At 41.0% G+C, this 15,018-nt stretch overlaps 1 protein-coding gene across 3 annotated transcripts; it reads right to left on the bottom strand.

Moving 5' to 3' along the window:
- Nucleotides 1–802: 802 nt before the first annotated feature.
- On the bottom strand, nucleotides 803–14,538 carry LOC133664653 (oocyte zinc finger protein XlCOF6.1-like). 3 transcript variants are annotated; one of them, XM_062069468.1, is made up of 2 exons: nucleotides 14,050–14,538; nucleotides 803–3,219 (listed from the first exon to the last, which is right to left on the bottom strand). In XM_062069468.1, exons 1-2 carry the CDS (start codon nucleotides 14,234–14,236, stop codon nucleotides 1,988–1,990), a joined length of 1,419 nt encoding a protein of 472 aa, XP_061925452.1. In that variant the 5' UTR covers nucleotides 14,237–14,538; the 3' UTR covers nucleotides 803–1,987. The 3 variants fall into 3 exon arrangements, with proteins under 3 accessions (XP_061925452.1, XP_061925453.1, XP_061925454.1); XM_062069469.1 differs by lacking the exon at nucleotides 14,050–14,538 and adding an exon at nucleotides 12,092–12,486; XM_062069470.1 differs by lacking the exon at nucleotides 14,050–14,538 and adding an exon at nucleotides 3,418–3,514.
- Nucleotides 14,539–15,018: the final 480 nt, after the last annotated feature.

Here is a 15,018-nt window from a genome sequence, read left to right as displayed (position 1 = left end):
GTCTAACGGATGTCATTTCTGAGAATCGCCTCCCAGAAGCACAATGTGGTTTCTTTCCGGGCAGAAGCACTGTTGAGCTGGTATTTGTGATACTCCAACTCCCAGAAGAGTGTTTAGAGCAACAAATGGACCTGTTGGTCTTTGTTGTCCTAACCAATGCTTTTGACACAGTGAATCGTGAAGCACTCTGGTCTTTTTGCAAAATTGGGCGGTCCAGAAAAGTTCACAATGTTGATAAGGATTTCTCACGATGACAAGATTGATCAGGTCCTCTCAAACGGCAACTATACTGGCATCTTTGGGATCAGTTATGGTGTTAACCCTCAACCTCTTCTTCACACAAGTCATCCTCCATGCTATCAAGAACCTTGACATTGGCGTCTACATCAGATACCACTAAGATGGATCCATGTTTGATCTGAGACGGTTGGCTGCAAAGACAAAGACACAGGAAAAAGTCGTCTTCAAGGATCTTTCACTGATGAAAATGCGCTTCATGACTCACAAGGAGGACCATCTCCAAGTCATTAACGACTGTTGTGAGACATGACATCAGACCAGTGATGTCCTTGTGGTTCATGCAGCCCTTCGAGGCACCTGTGGTTAAAGTCTTTATCAATAAAATTTGATTAAACGTGCAAACTATTTGAGTAGAATAGAGGCCTAGATCTTCCTGCAAAATAACACATTTCGAGTCCTCAGTGTCAGCCAATCTGGGTCACGGCACCAATTGAAAGAATAGACTTTTATTTTTGTTAACCATCTCAAAGAATCAGACCATTAGTCATAAAAAACAGACATTTTATTATACAAGGTCACATACAAAGGATACAGCGCTGGTTTCAAATTGCTAGTACAAACAAAAATGCCTATCTTACAAAAAGGTGTGCATAATTATATTGTATAGTGTACAAGTACAAGTAGTAGGACTGCTGGCACCACCATGGTGGAGACTTGTTTTGGAGACAACAAGCCTGTGAAGGGGCACACTGAACCATAACATCATCATCACTTCTTAAATATTAGCAGAAGTACACATTAATGTGTTAGTACACGGCTAAAAATATTAGTAAGAATGAATAATAAATATAAACTGTTGTGTGGATGTTGTTTTCCAGGATGTGTAACTAAGAAACATATTTACACGTTTGCTATTAAAGTAATTGAAAAGTAACTAAACGTGATTTGGGGTTTGTTTGATTGTCATTTAGTTGGAATCATAACAAAAAAAAGTATAGTTGGAAATCTTGGGGTTATTTTAGATTCTGATTTATATTTCGACAGTCACATCAAATCAGTAACAAAATCGGCCTACTATCACCTCAAAAATGTAACAAGACTTAGAGGGCTCATGTCAGCTCAAGACTTAAGAAAAACTTGTACATGCCTTTATTACCAGTAGGCTAGACTATTGTAATGGTCTTCTTGCAGGTCTTCCCAAAAAAACTGTCAAGCAGCTACAGCTTGTTCAGAACGCTGCTGCTAGAGTTCAAACAAACACTGATATGCTCCCACTATATAAGCCCTCTAGATCACTAAGATCTTCTGAGACCAATCTGTTAGCGGTTGCCAGAGTAAACTCAAATCAAGGGAGAGCATCATTCAGTCACTATGCAACAAATAGCTGGTATAAACTTCCTGAAGATGTCCGACTTTCCCCAACTCTGACTTCTTTTAAAACTAGACTGAAAACTTTTATGTTCACCTTAGCTTTCAGCTAAATCTTTTAACTTTTAACGTCCGCACTGTTTTTATTTTTATTGTCTGCATTTTAATTTTGCTTTTATTTTCTTTCATTTCACTTTGTTGTCTGTGAAGCACTTTGAGTCTGCCTTGTGTATAAAAAGCGCTATACAATTAAAGTTGCCTTGCCTTGCCCAGATGCTAATGAAACTTTCAGGACATGTCAGAAATGGGATAAGGAACAAGTGATTAGATTTGGGTGTTGATCCGGATCATCATTTGGATTCAGCCTTCTTTTAAAGGTTTATTTACTACTGGGAGATTTGGCCTGGTGGAGGTCTGCAGAGCGCTTTTCTATTTTACTGCTGCTGTTCTCACCAGCACACTTGTGTTTGTTAAGTTGGTACTCATGAGAGAATCTTTCATCACACACACTGCAACTCAACACGGTTTCCCCAGTGTGTATTCTCATGTGTCTTTTCAAATTTTGACTTCGTGCAAAACTTGAATCACACACAGAACAGGAAAAAGGTTTCTCTCCAGTGTGTGTTCTCAAGTGTTTTTTCAAATTTTGACTTCGTGCAAAACTTGAATCACACACAGAACAGGAAAACGTTTTTTCTCCAGTGTGTGTTCTCGTGTGCGCTTTCATATTTTCCTTCCTTGTAAAAGATAAGCCACAAATTGGACAAGAAAAAGGTTTTTCTCCAGTGTGTGTTCTTGTGTGATCTTTCAAACTGACCTTTCTTGTAAAAGATAAGCCACAGATTGAACAAGTAAAAGGTTTTTCTCCTGTATGTGTTCTCATGTGGGTTTTTAGATGTTCACCTCGGACAAAATTTGAATTACACACAGAACATTTAAAAAGGTTTTCCCCAGTGTGTCTTTTCAGGTGTAATTTCAAATCTTGACTTCGTGCATACTTTGAATCACACACAGAACACGAAAAAGGTTTTTCCTCTTTGTGTCTTCTTGTGTGCTCTTTCATATTTTCCTTTCTTGTAAAAGATAAGCCACAGATTGAACAAGAAAAAGGTTTCTCTCCAGTGTATGTTCTCATGTGTATTTTCAGGTGACAATGTTTTTTAAAAGTTTTGTCACAGTGAGAACATTTGAAGTGAGTGTTGTCAGTGTGATATGTCTTATCATCTTTAGAGTCTTCATCATCAGTGTCAGGAGAGTGTGACGTTGTGTCCTCACTATCTGATAGTGGAGCTAAGAGCTTGTCTGCTTGTGATCCTCCACAGTGGTCTCCATCAGCTTCTGTTGTCATGTGTTGTGTTGAGCTGCTGCTTGGAGGCTCCGCCTCTCTCTTCTCCTCACTTTCACCTTTGACCTCATCATCTTCACTCTTCACAGGGACACCAATCACTGGGAACTCCACCAGTCCCTCAATATGATCTCCCTCCTGACTGATGCTGTGTTCCGCTGCTTCGTCTTTAATATGGAGGGGCTGTGGCTGCTCAGCTTCCTCTTTAATGTGGAGGGGCTGTGGTTCCTCCTCCTGCTCATGGAGATGATGTTCTTCATCGAGGTCTGTGGGACACGAGAAGACAAACACATGCTTTAGAAACGTCCACGTTTGATCAGTCACAGTATGCCAGCTAAGGTTATCCAGGCTATATTCCACCTAACCTTATTCTTGTCCACACAAACACAAAGCCACCGTGTAAGACCCCCTTCCCCTTCGGCGCAACGCAACCTAGTATTTCTGACCTGGAAGTGTATTCTTACCCTGTGTTTCAATGTAGCCTATTGTCACATTTCCTTTAACGGTTCCGGTGACCATGGATGAGATGCTGGCTGTCCAGAGTTGGGACCCGGGGTGGACCGCTCGCCTGTGCATCGGTTGGGGACGTCTCTGCGCTACTGACCTGTCTCAGCTCGAGATGGTCTCCTGCTGGCCCCACTATGGACTGGACTCTCACTGTTATGTGGATCCACTAGGGACTGTACTTAGAGGGGGGGTTACCCACATATGCCGTCCCCTCCAAGGTTTCTCATAGTCATTCACATCGACGTCCCTTGTGTGGGCTCTGTGCCGAGGATGTCGCTGTGGCTTGTGCAGCCCTTTGAGACTATGGTGATTTAGGGCTATATAAATAAACATTGATTGATTGATTGAACAGTAAACCTTGCTTGCCTCACCATCAGCAGCTGTTAAGACTATTGTAGTGAATTACACCTGAGCCATCATACATGAATCATATCCTTAATGTACGTGTGAAAGTAAACAATGCGATAAACAACATTTTACAACAATCAATTTAGGGATCTAGATATCTGGTCAGGACAGATGTGCGTGTAGGCTGAAATTGGCGGTCGTACTTGACGGCCGCAACCACTTTATGGCTTCACAATAGTTATGGAGTACAAATCTAGACATCCATCGCGGACAATAACTGATAGTCTGCTTTGCCAGTCCAAATGCATTCGCTGTTTTCCGTAGTACTCCCTGGTCCACGGGAGCCCGCATTCTCGTTGTCTCCCCTTCGACAAATGGACAAAGTTTTTCGCTAAGTAGAATCAAAGCTGACCTGGACATTCGAAAGTTATCTTGCCGTTCATGTGGCACAACACACTCATTGACAAACATATCCCACCAGGCTACCGTTCTCCCAGGCTCTATCCAAAACCGTCGCTCAACTTTGCTATGTTGCCGTCTGAGATATGTTGTACCTAAAATAGCTGCAATCGCGCGTTTCCTTCCTTTAAAGTATTCACGTGTGATTTCCACAAGCGTCTGTTATGAAGCTGTGGCGTGTTCTTTTTAACGTCACTTCCTGTGTGGGGCACGGTCTTTCTGGCATCACTTCCTCTTCAAACTCAGTTTCTAAACGATCGATGAGTCCATACAAAGCTAAGAGCCGGAGATTCAAGAAATACATGGCGCTCTTACCTGTGTAAAAAATTATCCAAGGAGGGGGACCTTAAACGATGGGTTAGTGTGGCAGACACTGGGCTTAGGGTAAATAATTATTTGTTTAAGGACACAGAGCCTGACTTTGCCTGTGACCTTTGTCAAATATTTTAAGGAAGTCTTGGCCTTTGACTGTTCAATGGAAACACACACACACACACACACACACACACACACACACACACACACACACACACACACACACACACACACACACACACACACACACACACACACACACACACACACACACACACACAGTCGTGGTCAAAAGTTTACATACACTTGTAAAGAACATCATGTCATGGCTGTCATGAGTTTCCAATAATTTCTACAACTCTTATATTTTTGTGATAGAGTGATTGGAGCACATACTTGTTGGTCACAAGAAACATTCATTAAGATTGGTTCTTTTATGAATGTATTATGGGTCTACTGATAATGTCTGACCAAATCTGCTGGGTCAAAAGTATACATACAGCAATGTTATTATTTGGTTACATGTTTTTGGTAGCCATCCACAGGCTTCTGGCAAGCTTCTGGTTGAATTTTTGACCACTCCTCTTAACAAAATTGGGGCAATTCAGCTAAATTTGGTTGGTTTTCTGACATGGACTTGTTTCTTCAGCATTGTCCACATGTTCTCAATGGGGTTTAAGTCTGTACTTTGGGATGGCCATCCTAAAACCTTAATTCTAGCCCGATTTAGCCATTCCTTTACCACTTTTGATGTGTGTTTGAGGTCATTGTCCTGTTGGAACACCCAACTGCGCCCAAGACCCAACCTCCGGGCTGATGATTTTAGGTTGTCCTCAAGAATTTGGAGGTAATCCCCTTTTTTCATTGTCCCATTTACTCTCTGTAAAGCACCAGTTCCATTGACAGCAAAACAGGCCTAGAGCATAATACTACCACCACCATGCTTAACGGTAGGAGTGGTGTTCCTGGGATTAAAAGCCTCACCTTTTCTCCTTCAAACATATTGCTGGGTATCGTGGCCAAACAGCTCAATTTTTGTTTCATCTGACCACAGAACTTTCCTCCAGAAGGTCTTATCTTTGTCCATGTGATCAGCAGCAAACTTTAGACTTACCCCAAGTTACGTACGTGACACGCACGTACGGGCAAGCGATCAAATGTTTGGAAGCGCAGCTGCGTACTCACGGTACCGCGTCTGCGTCTGTGTATCCAAATCAAAGTAATCCTGGTAAGAGTCTGTGTTCTCCCAGTTCTCTACAGGCGACTGTGTATCGAAGTCAAAGTCCTCCTGGTAAGAGTCTCTGTTGTCCGAGTTCTTCGATCTTGACTGCATCTTTCGGGAATGTAAACAATGAAACACCGGCTGTGTTGTGTTGCTGACTTCCCTCCCAAACTGCTCCGCTTTGCACCGACAACTTTCTTCTTTGCTTGCTCAGCTTCTTTCTCCATAATGCAATGAACAAATTGCAACAGATTCACCAACACAGATGTCCAGAATACTATGGAATAATGAGATGAAAACAGAGCTATTTTGTATTGGCTTCAATGGGGTATCCATACTTCTGTTTCACTGGCTACGTCACGCGCATACATCATCATCCAAAGGCGTTTTCAACCGGAAGTTTAGCGGGAAATTTAAAATTGCACTTTATAAGTTATCCCGGCCGTATTGGCATGTGTTGCAATGTTAAGATTTCATCATTGATATATAAACTATCAGACAGCATGGTCGGTAGTAGTGGCTTTCAGTAAGCCTTTAAGTTGTCGCTTCTGGAGCAAGGGCTTCCTTCTTGCATGGTAGCATCTCAGTCCATGGCGATGCAAAACACGCTTGACTGTGGACACCGACATCTGTGTTCCAGCAGCTTCCAATTCTTTGCAGACCTGCTTTTTGGTGGTTCTTGGTTGACTCTTGATCATCCTGACCAATTTTCTCTTAGCAACAGGTGATAGCTTGCATTTTCTTCCTGATCATGGCTGTGACAAAACTGTGCCATGCACTTTGTACTTACGAGCAATTGTCTGCACAGTTTCTCTTGGGACCTTAAGCTGCTTTGAAATGTCTCCAAGAGACTTTCCTGTCTTGTTCAAGTCAATTTGTTTTTTTTCATATTTGTGCTGAGTTCCTTTGACTTTCCCATTGTCGCGTTTGTAACCGAGTCTAATGACTGCATCACATGAGCCCTATTTAAATGGGCTCAGAGAAGTCAACAGGTGTCGTCAATCATATTCACTCACATGAAGTTAAGAGGCCATGAAGCTAATTTGATTTGATTGTAAGTTTTCTACATCACCAAAATTAATAATGTATGTTGCTGTATTTATACTTTTGACCCAGAAGATTTGGTCACATTTTCAGTAGACCCATAATAAATTCATAAAAGAACCAAACTTCATGAATGTTTTTTGTGACCAACAATTATGTAGTCCAATCACTCTATCACAAAAACTAAGAGTTGTAGAAATGATTAGAAACCATACTTGCCAACCCTCCCGTTTTTAGCGGGAGAATCCCGGTATTCAGCGCCTCTTCCGACAACCTCCCGGCAGAGATTTTCTCCCGACAAACTCCCGGTATTCAGCCGGAGCTGGAGGCCACGCCCCCTCCAGCTCAATGCGGACCTGAGACTGAGTGGGGACAGCCTGTTCTCACGTCCGCTTTCCCACAATATAAACAGCTTGCCTGCCCAATGACGTCATAACATCTAGGGCTTTTAGAGAGTAGAGTGCACAACTGCGCACACAACAAGGAGACGTTCGAAGGGGAAGGTGTATGTTGCCTGTAAATATGTAGAACAGACTTCTCCATTGAACACGGTGGCCGAAATGATATACTCATCATGAACGGAGAAGTTAAACAGGACAATACTGCCATCTAATGGATAGCCACCGGAACACTGAAATTCAAGTATTTCTTTTATGTAAATAAAATATATATATATATATATATATATATATATATATATATATATATATATATATATATATATATATATATATATATATATATATATATATATAGCTAGAATTCACTGAAAGTCAAGTATTTCATATATATATATATATATATATATATATATATATATATATATATATATATATATGAAATACTTGAGTTGGTGAATTCTAGCTGTAAATAACCACGCCCCCAACCACGCCCCCCGCCCCCAACCACCACCACCCCCCCACCCCCGACCAAGCCCCCCCCACCCCCTACCTCCCGATATTGGAGGTCTCAAGGTTGGCAAGTATGAGTAAAACCGTTTACATTTTTAATTACCGAAAAACCGTCATTTATCAATGCATTTTACGCAACTGCTTACTTCCTGAATACTGAAGCGCCGCAGCGTCTGCGCATGATCACTAGAGCCGTATGGCTCGGGAGACATGGCGGCGACATCATGGACTTTGTTTTGAAAATGTTCCCTCCAAGCTAACGGAGCCGATCGCTTCGTTTCACTTAATTTCAATCGCTTATACTTCCATGGAGTGTCGGTGTGCGATTAAGAGTGCAATGTTGTTGGAGGAGAACAATATTTGATGTTGCAGTTTCATTTTGAACCTGAAGCTAGCGTCCTTCCGTCAGCTGCTGGGACTGAGAGTTAGCATGCAGCAGACGATGTGTGGGGAACGTTGCCACAACTTCTTTATAAAGTCTGTAGTTTGTTTACTGGGATGCTCACTCCTCCTTTGTTGTACTGCTTTCGTTGATAGTGTTCCAACTAGGGATGTCCCGATACAGGTTTTTGCACTTCCGATCCGATACCGATACTGACCGATACCGATACTGGCCTATCCGAGCATGTATTAAAGTTTAAAGTTATTTAGCCTACTTAGTTGTCAGAATCATGTTGAAAAGGGTTTTAGTACTCTTGATAACAACTAGCCAGCTGACTTAGGGGAGTTTGAATAATACACAATGGTTGGTAACAAGAAACTGACCTGTTCATTCAAGGATAAACACAAAATAGACACAATTATACATGACAAACAGAAATGGCATCATTGAACTAGGGCTGGGCGATATGGCCTTTTTTTAATATTGCGATATTTTAAGACCATATTGCGATACACGATATATATCTCGATATTTTGCCTTAGCCTTGAATGAACACTTGATGCATATAATCACAGCAGTATGATGATTCTATGTGTTTTGATTGATTGATTAATTGAGACTTTTATTAGTAGGTTGCACAGTACAGTACAATTGACCACTAAATGGTAACACCCCAATAAGTTTTTCAACTTGTTTAAGTCGGGGTCCACTTAAATTGATTCATGATACAGATATATACTATCAGATATATACTATCATCATAATACAGTCATCACACAAGATAATCACATTGAATTATTTACATTATTTATAATCCGGGGTGAGGAGGGGGGCACAGGCGCGCACCTTAGAGGAAACGTTGCTCGCGCGGCTGCGCTAGCATCACAGCTAACGTTAGCCATGCTGCTACCTCTCTGCTCGGGGAGGGCGTATACGTATGTGACGTATGACGTGACAGTATGTGACGTGTGTAAGGTGCGCTTGCTGTCTGTGAGAGGGAGATGTCACGCCAAATTTCTTCCCCCTACAAAACCCCCCCACCCCCCATTTACTTCCGTGGTCATGTTTCCTCTTACGTCATTGACAGCGATCGATAGCACTTCGGCTTTGACTGCCCGTCGCTGGAAGGATACTTCGTCTTTGACAGCTGCTGGAATCTGAAGAAATCGATTATTGGGTTTTTTTTGTACAGGCGTGAAACAGGACAGTCGCGTGCAGGTTAAGGACCCTCGGCAACTTTGTGATTTTATTGGACGCAGCCCCGGAAGTAAATGGGGGGGGGATTTTTTAGATGTGAGAGGTATCACTCTTTATTTTTGTTGGCCACACTGTTGCGCTCAAGTATGGGGTTGTTGTTGAAGAACAAAGCTTGTTTATTAGACTTTACCTTCATTAGCCAAACTACTTTGTGTTTTATATTGATATCAAAAATTAAACACCATGTTTTTTACATGGGCAGTACGGTGGAACAGGGGTTAGTGTGTTTGCCTCACAATACGAAGGTCCTGAGTAGTCCTGAGTTCAATCCCGGGCTCGGGATCTTTCTGTGTGGAGTTTGCATGTTTTCCCCGTGACTGTGTGGGTTCGGGTGTTACCATTTAGTGGTCAATTGTACGGAATATGTACTTCACTGTGCAACCTACTAATAAAAGTCTCAATCAATCAATCAATCCTCCCACCTCCAAAGACATGCACCTGGGGATAGGTTGATTGGCAACACTAAATTGGCCCTGCTAGTGTGTGAATGTGAGTGTGAATGTTGTCTGTTTATCTGTGTTGGCCCTGCGATGAGGTGGCGACTTGTCCAGGGTGTACCCCGCCTTCCGCCCGAATGCAGCTGAGATAGGCTCCAGTACCCCCCGCGACTCCAAAAGGGACAAGCGGTAGAAAATGGATGGATGGATGTTTTTTTTTACATTACTTGTGGGTTTTTTTCATTTCCCATAGTAATTCTTCTTTGCAGCCTCCATTGTTCATTAAAGGCCTACTGAAATGAATTTTTATTTATTTAAACGGGAATAGCAGATCCATTCTATGTGTCATATTTGATCATTTCGCGATATTGCCATATTTTTGCTGAAAGGATTTAGTAGAGAAAATCGACGATAAAGTTTGCAACTTTTGCTCGCTGATTAAAAAAGCCTTGCCTGTACCGGAAGTAGCGTGACGTCACAGGAGCTAGTATTCCTCACAATTCCCCGTTGTTTACAATGGAGCGAGAGCGATTCGGAGCGACAAAGCGACGATTACCCCATTAATTTGAGCGTGGATGAAAGATTCGTAGATGAGGAACGTTACAGTGAAGGACTAGAGAGGCAGTGATGGACGTATCTTTTTTCGCTCTGACCGTAACTTAGGTACAAGCTGGCTCATTGGATTCCACACTCTCCTTTTTCTATTGTGGATCACGGATTTGTATTTTAAACCAGCTCGGATACTATATCCTCTTGAAAATGAGAGTCGAGCACGCGAAATGGACATTTAAAGTGACTTTTATCTCCACGACAATACATCGGTGACACACTTAGCTACTGAGCTAACGTGATAGCATCGTTCTCAAATGAAGATAGAAACAAAATAAATAAACCCCTGACTGGAAGGATAGACAGAAGATCAACAATACTATTAAACCATGTACATGTAACTACACAGTTAAAAATTCTCAGCCTGGTAAGGCTTAACAATGCTGTTGCTAACGACGCTAAGGCTAATTGAGCAACTTAGCAACCGGACCTCACAGAACTATGATAAAAACATTAGCGCTCCACCTATGCCAGCCAGCCCTCATCTTCCCATCAACAGCCGTGCTCACCTGCATTCCAGCGATCGACGGCGCGACGAAGGACTTCATCCGTGGGTTTGGCGGCAAGCATCGACTAGGCGTAGTAAGTAGTCCTTGTTGTGTTGCTGTAAGTATTGTACTTAGCCGCTAATACACCGATCAATCCCACCTACAACGTTCTTCTTTGCAGCCTCCATTGTTCATTAAAGGCCTACTGAAATGAATTTTTTTTATCTAAACGGGGATAGCAGATCTATTCTATGTGTCATACTTGATCATTTCGCGATATTGCCATATTTTTGCTGACAGGATTTAGTAAAGAACAACGACGATAAAGATCGCAACTTTTGGTATCTGATAAAAAAAGGCTTGCCCCTACCGGAAGTAGCGTGACGTAGTCAGTTGAACATATACGCAAAGTTCCCTATTGTTTACAGTGATGGCCGCCAGAAGTGAGAGAGATTCGGACCAAGAAAGCGACGATTTCCCCATTAATTTGAGCGAGGATGAAAGATTTGTAAATGAGGAAAGTGCAAGTGAAGGACTAGTGGGGAGTGGAAGCGATTCAGATAGGGAAGATGCTGTGAGAGCCGGGGGTGACCTGATATTCAGCTGGGAATGACTACAACAGTAAATAAACACAAGACATATATATACTCTATTAGCCACAACACAACCAGGCTTATATTTAATATGCCACAAATTAATCCCGCATAACAAACACCTAGGTGTTTGTTATGCTAGCTCCTAGCTACTAGCTCGAGATAGTTATAGCTCGAGCGGGTTATATGGACGGGATCCCGTCCATAAAACCCGCCAATACAATTCAAACACCTGCACAACACACACACTCACTCAGCCCAAAGGACCGTTCACCTAACCCAAGGTTCATAAAGCTTATATATTTAACCAAAGTTACGTACTTGACACGCACGTACGGGCAAGCGATCAAATGTTTGGAAGCGCGCGGGTGGGACACGATATTCAGCTGGGAATGACTACAACAGTAAATAAACACAATACATATATATACTCTATTAGCCACAACACAACCAGGCTTATATTTAATATGCCACAAAGAGCTAGCTTGTTATGCTAGCTCCTAGCTACTAGCTCGAGCTAGTTATAGCAAGCGATCAAATGTTTGGAAGCGCAGCTGTGTACTCACGGTATCGCAACTGTGTATCCAAATCAAAGTCCTCCTGGTTAGAGTCTCTGTTGTCCGAGTTCTTCGATCTTGACTGCATCTTTCGGGAATGTAAACAAAGAAGCGCCGGCTGTGTACGTGTTGCTGCTGACTTCCCTCGCAAAATAGACGCTTCGCACCGACAACTTTCTTCTTTGCTTGCTCAGCTTCTTTCTCCATAATGCAATGAACAAATTGCAACAGATTCACCAACACAGATGTCCAGAATACTGTGGAATAATGACATGAAAACAGAGCTATTTCGTATGGACTTCAATACTTCCGTTTCAACGATTGACGTCACGCGCATACGTCATCATACCGAGACGTTTCAGCCGGATATTTCGCGGGAAATTTAAAATTGCACTTTATAAGTTAACCCGGCCGTATTGGCATGTGTTGCAATGTTAAGATTTCATCATTGATATATAAACTATCAGACTGCGTGGTCGGTAGTAGTGGCTTTCAGTAGGCCTTTAAACAAATTGCAAAAGATTCACCAACACAGATGTCCAGAATACTGTGGAATTTTGTCGAAGAAAACAAGGGGTTTTTGTATCGGGTCCGATGGGGTCCAACCACTTCCGTGGATTTTGTGACGTCACGCGCATAAATCATATCCAAAGGAGTTTTTCAACCGGAAGTGTGGCGGGAATTTTAAAACTGCACTTTATAAGTTAACCCGGCCGTATTGGCATGTGTTGCAATGTTAAGATTTCATCATTGATATATAAACTATCAGACTGCGTGGTTGGTAGTAGTGGTTTTCAGTAGGCCTTTAATAACCATTCATGTGACACAGCATTTTGTTAATGTTGTATTGTGTATAATTAATTCCTATACGACATATTTCTGCTCAAACTCTCAATGGATCTGTCCCGATACAACATGTAGATGTTCACACATTAGCACATGTAAATGTACATAGCTTAAAAAATACTTCTCTCGATGAAAATGGAAAACTAGTGATAAAGGCATCATGTAATAAAAAATCTGACACGCTGATACTATTAATGAACAAAAACACAAATATTTGTCTTTAAATATATAGATCCAGAATCTACAGCATGTTTATGAGATATTACAAATGACATGATGTGTTCACACCCCAACACTGTTTTACCAAACAATGAATAATCATGATTAATAATCAAGATATCAATATTGATACAAATACTGTTAATCATTATTTTGCCCATAAACGTGCAGTCCTATGTGTAAGACTAGACCTCATTTATGAACATTACTTGTATCTAAATGGACAAAAAGTGCCGTTACATCTTATATCCATAAGGGGCCATCTTCTGAATTTTTCACATTTTTATTTATTAACTTATATTTTGTTTCTGCCATATTACTTTGTTTATGATGCTTGTGCTGCTTTCATATGCACATTCAGCTTTCTACCATGAATTGATTAACGTGTTGATTAACAAGTTGAAAAACGTATTGGGGTGTTACCATTTAGTGGTCAATTGTACGGAATACGTACTGTACTGTGCAATCTACTAATAAAAGTTTCAATCAATCAATCAAAACTCGAGGTACATATTTACATTTTGAATGTGTGTGTTTAAAAAAAAATTGGTAAAAGGATTTCCGTATAAGTAGTTTTTGAAAATTTTAAGCACATTTAAAATTACTGCGATAATAATAACTGTGATAATTTTGGTCACAATAAGAAATGTTCACACCGTTACATCCCCATAATGGACAATTCTAACATAATTGTTTCCATATGTGCTTTAGAGCCCCTGCCTCGAAAGAAAATAATGTTTGTCTTGGTGCCCTAAAATACGAGCCCTCCTTTAAGGCAACACTTGCCTTGACCTTAAAAACTTAAAATTCGAGGCCTGCATATGATATATTACAAATGTCATTTTCTTGTTAATAATCAAATATACATTTAGTAAAGACGTGAGAATAAGAAGTAAACAAACCTGTTCTGTGTAACACAACTTGATGTTTCTTGAAAACAGCGTCCAATAGTTGATTGTTTTCCTCTTTTGTTCTAGAAAGTTCCGCCTCGTATTCTGCTATCGTTCTTTCTAACACTACAAATATTTCTTCAACGGCAGCAGTTAGTCGCTGATCCACCAATGCTCTCAACATTTGTAATGTAGACATGTTCACACAATCACAACACGTTACTCTCACACTTGATCTCTACTTAGCGATGTGTTGATAACTTCTGTGTCTTCTGTTAGCAGCTAACAAGCTAAGCTAACTAGCGAGCTAAGCTAACTAACAATAAACGAGCACGAGAAGCAGCAAAGTGCATCTCGCGCACCGGCACAATTTTATCATTGAATAAATGATTAAATATGTATTTTATAGGACATTAATATTTACAAACTGGAGGACAAATAACGACACTGCTTATTTCTTTCTGCGTCAATGTGCTTTCTTCTTCGTCTTTGCTTTAATGGCGGTTGACAAGCAGGGTGGTGGTGGTGTGCATTACCGCCACCTACTGAAATGGAGTGTGGACGGAAATGGAACCCTACTCTATACTCTTTTATTTAACCCAGTCTTTTTTAAATATGTATAATGCTTTATAACCTATGTGTTCTCAGTGCAATCCTAATATCTCTTCCACTGCTAACCTAAACTTGTCTTTCGCTAACTTATTTTCCAGTATTTCCCTTTCTCTATTTCCTACAATGTATTAAAACATGTCCTACACTTTCTATCTGATGACAACAGTCACACAGTCCTGTATTATGTTTCATATCAATGTCAATCAACTATTTAGATATGTATGTCCTAATCTCATTCTAGTAATAATGTCTTCTTCCTTCCTATTTCTATTCCTCCTCTCATTACTCTCCTCTGGACTTTGTAATACTCTCTACCTTTTGTTTCCTTATTCCAATTATCTTGCCACTTTTTATTGTGTTCTATCTTAA

The sequence above is a fragment of the Entelurus aequoreus genome, linkage group LG14 (assembly GCF_033978785.1).
Source record: "Entelurus aequoreus isolate RoL-2023_Sb linkage group LG14, RoL_Eaeq_v1.1, whole genome shotgun sequence".
In the NCBI taxonomy this organism is placed as follows: Eukaryota; Metazoa; Chordata; class Actinopteri; order Syngnathiformes; family Syngnathidae; genus Entelurus; species Entelurus aequoreus.
The sequence above is the reverse complement of the archived record's forward strand: the minus strand, read 5'-3'. Positions and strand labels throughout refer to the sequence as shown.

Bases quoted from the DNA above. Each gene is read 5' to 3' on its own strand.
- LOC133664653 (XM_062069468.1), bottom strand. From the start codon at position 14,236: ATGTCTACATTACAAATGTTGAGAGCATTGGTGGATCAGCGACTAACT. The intron at 3,220-14,049 runs GTTTGTTTACTT...CGTGTCCCACAG, and splicing joins AGTTGTGTTACACAGAACAG to ACCTCGATGAAGAACATCAT.